General features: G+C 39.4%; 1 protein-coding gene and 1 long non-coding RNA gene across 2 annotated transcripts; one reads left to right on the forward strand and one right to left on the reverse strand.

Moving 5' to 3' along the window:
* Positions 1–4,272: 4,272 nt before the first annotated feature.
* Positions 4,273–5,796, reverse strand: LOC130717303 (uncharacterized). Its single transcript, XR_009012299.1, has 2 exons — positions 5,328–5,796; positions 4,273–4,557 (listed from the first exon to the last, which is right to left on the reverse strand). It is a non-coding gene; the product is annotated as an uncharacterized LOC130717303 (long non-coding RNA).
* A 4,415-nt stretch (positions 5,797–10,211) lies between these two features.
* Positions 10,212–11,810, forward strand: LOC130747526 (uncharacterized). The gene is made up of 2 exons (XM_057600496.1): positions 10,212–11,031; positions 11,155–11,810. The coding sequence occupies exons 1-2, from the start codon at positions 10,212–10,214 to the stop codon at positions 11,808–11,810; spliced, it is 1,476 nt and encodes a 491-aa protein (XP_057456479.1).

Raw genomic sequence — 11,810 nt, forward strand, 5'->3', positions numbered from 1 at the left:
CGGATTTCGGATTCAGATCAAATCAATCCAACCCAACCCAGAATCCATACATATAATAATAATTTTTATAATTTTACTCATACTTGAAGTGCTAGTGTCGGAGTGATGACTTTTTGAAACTGAGACTTAAGTATTTGTAGTTATTTGTCATATTTGAACTTAGAGTATTTGTTCGTAGTTATTTGTTACATGTTTATATATAGTTATTTAGCATGTTGGAGACATCTAAGTTTTAAGTGTCATGACATGACATTTAGTGTTGTTTTTCACTTTTTAGATACTATTTATATTAGATTGTTTCATGTCATTTGGTAATGAAGTTTTATGTTTTCATGATATTTTGCTATATGTCATTTATGTGGTATTATTTCTATAACTTTTTGTGTCTTTTTCATGCTATTTAGTATTATAACATATTTAATACTTTTTATAACTTTTTCTGAATTTATAATAATTTTTGCAAGATTTTTTAATATTTCAGATATATTATTATTTTAATATAGTGACCCAATAAATCCATCCAACCCAATCCAAACTTCGTCGGGTTGATTCGGATCGGGTCCGAAGACGAAATTCGTGAAATTCAACCCAACCCAACCCAGCCAATTTTAATCGGTTCAAATTTTATTTTGACCAAAATCCATCCAACCCAACCCATGTGCACCCCTAGTTTCCATTGTGCTCCCCATCACTGCTTTGCCCTGCAACGCCCTCGCCATCGCCACTGCAATCTCTAACAAATCACATTTCTCCTTCAACAAATAGGCATATCTAAAGGGGATGGCAGAACCACAAACCCTAATTTCTTTCAATTAATTATTATATAACTCGATTCACAGATGAAATATTTTATCAAATATCAATCCGCCCTCTAATATATTTTGCAAATCATAACTCTTCACTTTTTTCTTATTTTATTATTTAATTATCATAAATATTTTATAAATTTTATACATCAATCAGTTTTTCTCATCAACTAAAGAATTTTTAGACTGTGCATGCCTTAAAACAACAAAATCTCATAAAACGTAGATATGCCACGTTTTTAAAGAATTACACGTTTATGAACACTTAATCATTTTTAGCTTAGTTACTTTAGTATATTAGAGGGTGGATTGATTGGCTAGGAGATTGGCTTCTTGGAAAGGGAAGCTCTTAAATAAGGTTGGGAAAGTAACATTGGCTCGGTCTGTTCTTAATGCTTTGCCAGTTTATTCTATGCAGGTGCATTGGCTTCCTCAGGTGGATTTTAAGCAAGCATGTTCCAAGCAGGGCCGGTCCCGACATTTTGGAGGCCCTGGGCAAATAATAAAAATAGACCCCTAACAATATTTTTTTAAAGAACATTATCTATTTAAATTGTAAATATAATTAACAACTTCAAAAATGTGACTAACATAAACAAAACGTCATATCCACTTATCTAGTGAACAAGGTAGAAGATCCCAATGAAACCTTCACGTTCCAATGCTAATTAAGCTCTTAAATATGACCAACAAATATCAAGTTACTTGTATCTGCAATTCTCTCTTATTAATTGTGAACACCTTCAACAGAGAAGTACAGAACTGATCTTAAATGCAACTACTTTTTTTTGGGAAAACTTAAGTTTTTTTTTTTCTGAATAATGTAAAAAAAATATTTATTTAGCAAAAAGGGGTGGGAAAAAATTATTTAGCAAAGTGGGGTAGTTTTTGGAGAAAAGGCCACGGGCGCAGTGCCCCAGTCAAAAAACTGTGGCCAGAAGTCTGAAAAGGCAACGGTTCCCTCTTAGTGTGGTAGAACCCAGATCTCATAAAAAGCTACGGTTTCTAAACTGTTGCCTAAAGATTTTAGGCAACAGTTTAGAAACCGTAGCCTTTGGAAAAAAAATTTTGGGCCCCCTCTCTTTGGAGGCCCTGGGCTGTGGGCCTGCTTGCACAGGCTCAGGGCCGGCCCTGGTTCCAAGCGTGGGTCTCATATATGGAATGCAATTGTTAAGGCTTGGAGGGTGCTGGATGCGGGGTTTGCTTGGAGAGTTGGTGCTGGCAACATGTCATTCTGGTTTGAGGATTGGAGAGGTCTTGGTGTCCTTGGCCTGCTTGTGCCCCATGTGCATATTTCAGATTCTAAGTTATGTGTCAAGGACGTTTTTGCTTCAAGGTCATGTGATATGAGGCTGCTGGCCACTCCTTTGACGCCGGTTGTGCAAGCTGCGTTGTAGGACTTCGTTGATGTGATTGATCAGAGCGTGGAGGACTTGAGAGTGTGGGGAGGGAGTTTGCATGGGAGATATACAGTGTAACGCCCCGATTTCCGGGTGTCACTTTAGTAACTCATAAATAAAATAAAGCGAAAAAGCAGGTATATTTTTTTTTGGTTTTGTTTAAATAAAAAGGATTGTCGAAATAAAGACTCAACTCAATCGCGATTAACAGCGACTAATATACAATATAAGTACAGTCATCGCTGTAACTAAAAACATCGTCACGAGTGTCCTCAAGTGACGGAAAGTATCACCAAGTAACTGAAAGTAGTGCCCACAGGCAATTAAGTGCGACCTATAGTCAGGGTCATAAGTTTTATAAATACAATCCTCCAAGAAAGTAAGTCAACCCAAAACGGCCTCCAAAAGACCTCATACGTCCGACAAACTTCCTGTGATCCTCATGGAAGAGAACCACACAACAAGCTAATAGTCGGGGACGTACCCTGCCCCAAAATAAGAAATGAAAATCAGAGCTAAGACAACGACACCCGATGTACTACACCCTTAACATCGACCCTCATCCGATCCTGCACGAAGTCCGGGTCCGGGTCCGGGTCCACGTCGAAGGCTCAGTAGTAGTCATTTCGCTCCGAGTCCTCCCCGAGCGGTGAATCATCTCAAATCATCTGTTGGACGTCTGGCAGCAGGCCGACCGCCCAAACACAAACATACACACAAAGCCGATGCGCGAGGGTCAACTCACAGAATATAATAGATAATACAAACAACATGTGAAGAATAAGGGGGTATCTATATATGTTGTATATATACACATAATTTATGTATTGCCTACCCTAAGGTATATACATAGCATATTTATCAACATCAAATCATCAAGATATATAACGATGTTTATCAACATCAAATCACAAATGACAATTGGATCTTCAACACATCAACAAATATAGTTAGGTGCATGGCGTGCCAATGCAATGTCATGCTCAAAAGATGATCCGGATAAAATGTCACCATCTCGATGGATGGGACGAGCCAAGCATCTCGCTCCGCTAAAGCATCTCGCTTTTATGAAGCATCTCGCTCATGTGAAGCAGCACGCTCCTGTGAAGCATCTCGCTCCTGTGAAACATCTCGCTCCAATGAAGTCCGATCTGAGATCGTCCTTCGGAAAGCCTCGCGCTCCCCAGAAAATGTATGCATGATGCAATATGGTTAGCCAAACAACGAATCGTCCTCACCGAGGCACGCGTGTCTAGCTAGAGTACATTGTCTCTACAATACCCTAAGGTAAACAAAGAAGTGCTAGTCGCACTTGGTAACTTTCCTAGTCACTTTGCCTCACCGTCTCGATGGCCAACCAAACTGCTCAACGAGCAAAAGAATGCATCTCGCACTCGGTGACCTTTCAAGTTACCCTGGCTCACCATCTCGATGGCCAAACGACTGATCAACGATTAGAGAGAATGCTGCTCGCATTCAGTGACTTCCCGTCACAACAGCTCATCCTCTTGATGACTGAACCAAATGCTCAAGGAGCAAGGAGTGTCATCCGCACTCAGTGACTGTCCCAGTCACAACGCTAGGATCGCCGACACTTCCCGTTTTCAAACTTATTTCGGATCCTAAGTCTTTTCCAAGAGATTGTTATTACTATTTGAAGGTGTTCTATCTTTGGTTAATGCATTATGAATTTCATTTATGAAGTCAAGTTTCGTTTCTCTTTTGTTCCAAAACTCTATAAGTCAAAAGATCCTCAATAATCCCAAGTAATTCCCCGGGAAGGTCTCAATCCTAAAATGGCAATGACTTAGACCTTAAGTCAGAGTCTGCCTTACATTTCCCAACCCTCGTCATTAGCATGGCATAACATCACGTTTTCCCACACTCCGAAATCACATAATCAACTACTATCTCAAATCAGTACAATTCAATAGAGCATATACAAAACATCATAAACTTAGCAGAAATAATGGCATATAGCTCAGTTCAATATTCAAACATAACAACAGTCAAATCATAAACATATATCAACACATCCTATGATTAACCACTTAGCACGTAGCATGTGAATCAATCAACAGTTATAATCAAGTAGTAACATATATGTCGGCCGAAGCCCCAGAAATCGGAGACACACGTCTCTATTGATTAACAACGGCATAAGCCTTAGAAAACATTTGCCATATCACATAATCATACAAAAGCATAAACAATAAATCAAGTCGAAGTTATCGACGCCTAAGTCATTAGCTAGCAAAGTAAGTTGCCCACAACTCTAACTCTTCCAACGTGTTCCAGCAAAGTTCCTTCACACTCTTCTCCTTCTACGCCTAGCAATCCTCCAAACAAACCTTTGAGCAAACAAAGCGAAAATCATTCAAAACAAGTCCATTCGGTCACAAAAACACTAACTAACGATAGACAAAGCTTAAGAAGCTTCGGAGTACATCATTTAGGCACGAATAGACGACATAAACTTTGTTCGCTAAAATGCGCATAACTCGAGCTAAAGAACTCGGAATGACACGAAACCAAAACCAAAATTTCGGCAACTCGAAGGGCTACAGTTATCTTAGGGCCAACACTGCCCAGATTTAAGTTTCCTCACAGTCCTATTTTCAACAATTTTCGGCCAGTACTAGAAACAGGATTTCCTGAACTTTCCCTTCGATCTAATTTAATTCCTAGGCAATCTCAGGGTATAACTAGGGTAAAACTAAGTTCGGAAAAATTATCGGGTCGAAAAATGAAATAGGGGTAATTTGGTCAAGGTTTTTAGCTTAGAAATTCAATGTCGGAATTTTGAAAAACAAATTGGATGGGGTCGTCCCTAACGACGTTTATGACAACTAATCCTACTGACATTAAGCTCAGTCGAGAGTTTTTAATCAAAAGAGCGAAACTTTAGTCGGAAAATGGGTATTTACACCGAATTGAAGCTCTGCGACGATTCGGCGAAATATAATCGGATAATCATGCTCTTGGGTTAGTAGAGAAGAGGTTTTGACAGAGAATTCAAGTTATTTGGACAATTTTACAAAAAGCTCAAAACTTTGAGGACAGAAAGACATGTAGAAAAGCGACAGAATTTACGATCAGAGGTAAGAAATAGTATTCATACCTCGATTCCTACGCGTGGCAACTGACAGTGCGACAATCGGTCAAGAAACGACGAAACGGTGCCGGAATCTCAACTTCCTCCTTGCTCACGGCCCCTCTTCTTCAATTGTGAAAAAGATCAGATCTGATTCTTCTTGATTTAATTAAATAGACAAGGCTCTTGCACTAGTGGTAGGAGAAAGTAATATGGAATAGAAATTTGATGGAGAAATTTGTAGGTGCTGCCACAGAGACACGTTAAAGAGAGTGAGAATGGAATTTGATTTTGTGACAAGAGTTTGAAAGAAAATGTTGATTGTTTTCTTCAGTACTTAAAGCAAGAAGAAATAGTGGAGATAATTTAGTATATTCATTTTGTGTGTGTATCGTCGGTGATGAGGGAAAGAAACGAGGGTGAGAGTTTGTGAGTCTCTTGAAACAGAGAGTCGAGAGACAGTGAAGAAGAATTGAGATGATGAATGTTGATAATGATTCTTTTTGTGTGAGTAAATAAATTATGTGAACAAGGTTGAGTGGTGATGAACTGATGATGTGCCGAGAGAGAAAGACCGGTGAAGATATTTAGAAGATATTTTGAGAAGATATTTCATAAACCGGATTGATTTAGACACTGAATGATTTAGCTAATAGAGTTAAGAGAAAAATATAAGAATGATATATTATTATCCTAAAAATTATGAGGAACTTTATGAAATAATAAAATATAAGTTTGGATCACTTTGAGCAAATTAAAATGATCCATGGACAAAAAAATGAGTAAAAACTGAGCTAAAGAATATTTGTGAGACGATTAGAACAAATATGAAGTTGTCATATTATGCATCAGAGTTAAGTATCTCTCAATAAAATGTCGATACTTGTTCGTGGTTCATTTAAGTGAGAAAATAGCTTGAACGTAGTATGGGTCGAAATACGCCGCAAAACTACTTTTTGCGTTTGACGTCGGATGAAGAAACTTCTTTCTGATGAAAGGTTGGAAACGTCGAAAGAAATCAGGCACGCGGATGGAAACTTCGTTAGAAGCTCCGAATGGAAAAAGTCTTCATTCAGGGCTTAAATTTAAAGTTCTTCGAGAATAGAATTTAGCGTCGTCGGACTTCCGAGAAGTGAAACCTATTGTGCGTACAGTCTAGAGTTCCGAAATGGAACGCTGGTCGAGGGGAAAATAAAGAGAACTTCTTATTTTTCCAAGGATTTTGAATTTCGATTAAACAGTGCTTTAAGAGCGGAAATAGCCTTTTTCGGACACTCTCGACCTTAGTCGGGTGTGGAAATGGCTCGTGCTAACTCTTATACTGACCACAGTACTATCCTCAAGCAATTTCCTGAACGTTATTCTTCATCAAGTCATCCAAAACAACATTCTCCTTTACAAGGTCCTTTTACGGTTAAACCGGTTCTACTCTTGGGTTGGAAAAATAATTAAAAATAATTATTTAAATCCCTCTGAAATTTGGGTCTTACATACAGCGCGTGATGGGTATAGTTGGTTGCTGCTGCAGGATGTGTTGCCTCATCCTATGGTACCTTGGGTGTGGATCTGGAAGTTGGTGGTTCCAGAAAAAGTGAAGGATTTTGCGTGGCAGGGCTGTCGTGAGTCCCTTCCGGTGGCAGCTGTGCTTCATCATCGTGGGGTGCGTCTACCGCTGATTTGTAAGTGTTGTGGGAGTCATGTTGAGACGCAAATCCATTGTGTGCGGGATTGCGAGGGTGCGTTGCAGGTTTGGAGCTCTATGGGGTTGATGTTGCCAGACGTGTTGGCGGCCATGAATTTTGCTGGGTTGCTGGAGGTCATTCCTCGTGATCGAGCTTCAGAAGCCTTAATCCATTTGTGGTTCCTGTGGCGTCGGCGATGTGCTCGTGTGTTTGAGGATCAGAAGGAGTTGTGGCAGCTTGTGATCCACCGTGCCCAAGGGATGATGGCGGTTTTGTGTGACTCCGGGGATGGGGGGCAGGGTGCTCGGACCGTGAGGCAGGTTTCTTGGGTTGCTCCTCCAGCGGGTTGGGTGGCGCTCAATGCAGATGGGAGTTCGAGTGGGAATCCAGGTCCGACGGGTTTTGGTGGTGTGATTCGTAACGATATTGGAGGGTGGTGTTGCGGGTTTTCTGGTTTCATTGGTGTCTCTGAGATCTTACAGGCCGAGCTGCTTGGCTTATTGCATGGGCTTGAGTTGTGTTGGGAGCGCGGCTTCCGTCGAGTTAGTGTGCGCTCTGATTCCTTGCAAGCGTTAGCGCTTTTGCAAGGTGACATGCCTATGTTCCACCGGTACGCCTCGATAATTGCTTCCATTCGACGATGGCTGAGACGGGATTGGTTGGTGTCACTACAACATACTCTGCGTGAGGGAAATCAAGTGGTTGATTTCCTGGATAAGGCGGGTGTTTGTTCTGGTCAGAAGCTAGTGGTGCATGAGCTTCCTTTGGAGGGTCTTGGTGCTTTGCTGGGTGCTGATTATATGGGTGTTGCTTTCTTGAGAGCTTAGTTTCTTGCTTTGTTATCTTTTTTTCTTTCTTTAAGCTGTCATCTACCAAAAAAGAAAAGACCACTACTAATTCTATTCTTAGAGTTGTTTTAAGTATACAATAGGTAAGTACGGTATAAGAAGTTTTAAAAATATTTAAGAAAAATAAAACATTAATTCTATACTTAAGTTTATACTACTATGAGATTAATTTGGTTGAGCAGATGGACTCGCGAGAGAGAAAGTGGGGAGAGGGGAGTGGGTAACCTCATTTGGTTGGTCAATACCTTATAAAAGAGAATTTGATTCATTTACACCTTATTTTTTTTATCTCATTTTCACTTGTATTCTATTTTTTGTTTTCCTTTTCTTATTTTTTTATCACATCACATACTTTATCTCTCATTTCTTTCTTATTTCTTTCTTGACTCTCTAGGTGAAGGTGTTACTAGAGTGTAAATGAAAACTTATACAGAGAAGAGAGAAGGGAGTTCAAAGATTGTTTCAGGCACCTTTATGCAATCTTCACAACTTGAAAATATATTGCTGACCAAAAAAAAAACAACTTCAAAATAAATTGAGACAGCTTGCACCTGCTTTTTTCCTTTCATGTCCTTAAAAGTGGTGGTATTCCAAAAGCTGCTCTGTTGAAGGCCACAAATGTTTTGTATATAAAAATGTATTTTTGTTAGAATATTATATAAAATCATTCATGAGGTTACAATTGTTTTGTATGTAAAAATGTCTTTTTGTTGAAGGTCACAATTTTTTTTTATGTATGGATGGTTGATGTGTTTATGAATCATTATTGTTTCTCATTCTCTCTTAAACCAAATAAAGAATTAAGGACAAATTAAGAGTAGCAGGGCCACTATAAGCATATTTTGATTAATACTTCAACTCAGTGACGGATCCAGATATCTTGAGTTGTGGGGACAATATACAAACACACATATATATGAATAAGTTATGGGGAAAAATAGTACAAAAATTATTAAGAACATCAAAATTTTGTAAAGCAAATAATACAAACAACACATCATATTAAGAAAATATGAAAATGTTTGTGGGGTCAAATGCCCTCATACTCTATAGAGTATATTCGTCCCTGCTTGAACTTCTTTTCAATCTCATTTTCATTAACTTTATTTGTTTATGTCTCCCTTCTTATATATTATATTATCTATCATATCATTTATGTTTTATTGTTATGAGAGTAAGAGAGAAGAGAGAAAATGGGTAGCTAGAAAAAAAAAATTAAACAGATAACAGATTTCATAGGTTATTTGGTAAGATATAAAGAGATCAGAAATAACTATGCGGACACTTTTTCCGCTTGTTTGGTTAAAGAAAAGGTATGAATATAGGGGATTGCTATTATGTAAAATGACAATTTTACCTTAAATATTTAATAATAAATGTGATAATGATAAATAGATACTCCTCTATTCTAATATAACACCCCTTTGGGACAATTACGCTTATTAAGAAAATATGTAATAAGTTAATAGCATTTTGGTCCCTCACCTTCTCCGATCATTGCCCGCTCTTATTGCGATAGTGGTTAAAGATTGAGGCCCTAAACCATTTCGTACACTAAATTGCTGGTTGTTGGATTCTAGATTCAAAGGGTATGTTGAGAAAGAATGGGGTGAATTGAATTTCCAAGGGTGGGCGCTTATGTGCTACAAGAGAAATTAAAGGCCATGAAAGCGAAGTTGAAAGTGTGGAATAAGGAGACATTTGGGGAAGTGAATACGAAGAAGGAAGCTTTAATTGGTGAGATGACAATGCTTGACAAAAGAAGTGAAGAAACTGGGTTGAATGATGAGGAATGTGTAAAAAGAAAGGAGGTGCTTGGCGAGTTGTGGAGAGTGTCTTGGCTCAATGAATCGATTCTTCACCAAAAGTCCAGGCTCAAGTGGTTGAAGGATGGTGATAGGAACACCAAGTTTTTTCACTCGTGTGTGAATTGGCGTAGACGTACAAATAACTTGGTGGGTCTTTCTATTCATGGTTTTTGGGAGGAAAGGCCAATTGTAGTGAAGCAAGAGGTAAAAGCTTTCTTTGAGTCACGTTTCAAGAGAGTGGAAGGTCCAAGGGTGAAGCTTGATGGTGTCCCCTTTAGAACTATCTCTAATAGTGATAATGATTGGCTATGTGCCAACATGGATCTAGAGGAGGTTAAAGCAGCCGTATGGGAATGTGATGGAGACAAAAGTCCAGGGTCGGATGGTTTCAATTTCCAGTTTATCAAGTCTTTCTAGCACTTGTGGAGAGAGGATGTTTTCCGGGTTGTGGAGGAATTCTTTAGGCATGGTACTTGGCCTAGAGGGAGCAATTCCTCTTTTATTTCTCTAATTCCGAAGTGTGACTCTCTGTTAGGGCTTAATGATTATAGACCGATTTCTCTAGTGGGATGCATGTATAAAATTGTAGCAAAGATCCTTTCAAACCGGCTTAGAGCGGTCCTTCCAATTGTAATTGGTAAGGAGCAATCAGCATTTTTAGAAGGAAGAAGCATGATGGATAGCATAGTAGTGGCGAATGAGGTGATCCATGAGGCAAAGTGTAAAAAGAAGAAAGCGATGATTTTTAAGGTTGATTTCGAGAAAGCTTATGATTCCGTGAAATGGGACTTCCTCTCATACATGATGAAGAGGATGAATTTCAATGATAAGTGGATTGGGTGGATAGAAAGTTGCTTGAAATCGGCTAGTGTTTCAGTTCTTGTGAATGGTAGCCCGAGTGATGAATTCATTATGGAGAAGGGTCTAAGACAAGGAGATCTGTTTTCTCCGTTTCTTTTCCTCATAGTTGCAAAAGGTCTTAATGGCATTTTTCAACAAGCAATCCGCCTTGAACAGTTTGTGGGGTACAACTTCGGAACTTCAAACGAAGTGGGGGTGTCTATCTTACAATTTGCGGATGATACGTTATTCTTAGGAGAAGTGACTTTTCAGAATGCTATGGCAATCAAGAGTGCGCTACGGTGTTTTGAATTGGTGTCGGGACTACAGATAAACTTCCATAAAAGCAAGCTAGTGGGCATTGAGACTACGAAGCATGAAACTAGGAGATTAGCCGGATTCCTGAATTGTAGGGTCATGAAGATTCCATTCATTTATCTGGGATTGCCGGTTGGAGGGAACCCTAGAAGGATCAGTTTCTGGGATCCAGTGATCACAAAGCTCAGAGGTCGATTGTCACTTTGGAGGCAAAAGACTCTCTTTTGGAGGCCGGGTAACTTTGATCATGAGTGTTTTGTCCGCTTTACCCCTTTTTTTCTTATCCTTCTTTAAGATGCCGCAAGGGGTCCTAAACAAGTGTAAGAAGATAATGAGGACTTTTCTTTGGGGGGATCAGAGGGAGAAAACAAAGTTGCTTGGATTAAGTGGAAGACGGTGTGCACACCGAAGGAGCTTGGAGGATTGGGTTTGAGGGATTGGGGTGAGTTTAACAAAGCTCTATTAGGGAAATGGAGATGGAGGATCCTTAATGAGCCGGAGTGCTTGTGGGTACGTGTACTACGGGAAAAATATGTTGTTCCCGCACCACTTGAGGAGGTGGGTCTTGAGGGCAAGTTTTCTTCGTGGTGGAAGGATGCCCTTCGAACAAGCTTTGGAAACAACGAGGGGGCATGGTTTGACCAGAATCTGAGATTGAAATTAGGGGATAGAAGAAGAGTGAAGTTTTGGCAAGATGTGTGGGTGGGGCAAGAGAGGCTCAAAGACAAATTTGTGAGATTCTATCATTTATCTATGCAGCAACAAGCAAGTGTTTTTGACATGGGGTATTGGGATAATGGGAGTTGGAAGTGGTATTTTCAATGGCGGAGGGTAATCCTACCACGGGAGGAAGGAGCATTGCAGAATTTTCACACTTTCCTACTTCATATAACTCTAATGGAAGGTAGATTGGACAAATGGATGTGGAACGCAGATGAAGGAGTGTACACAGTAAAGTCTGCATTTTCTGTGTTGCAAAATCTTGAGTTAGAGGAGCCAATTCCGGTTTTCTAA

The sequence above is a fragment of the Lotus japonicus genome, chromosome 1, assembly GCF_012489685.1.
Source record: "Lotus japonicus ecotype B-129 chromosome 1, LjGifu_v1.2".
NCBI classification, from domain to species: Eukaryota; Viridiplantae; Streptophyta; class Magnoliopsida; order Fabales; family Fabaceae; genus Lotus; species Lotus japonicus.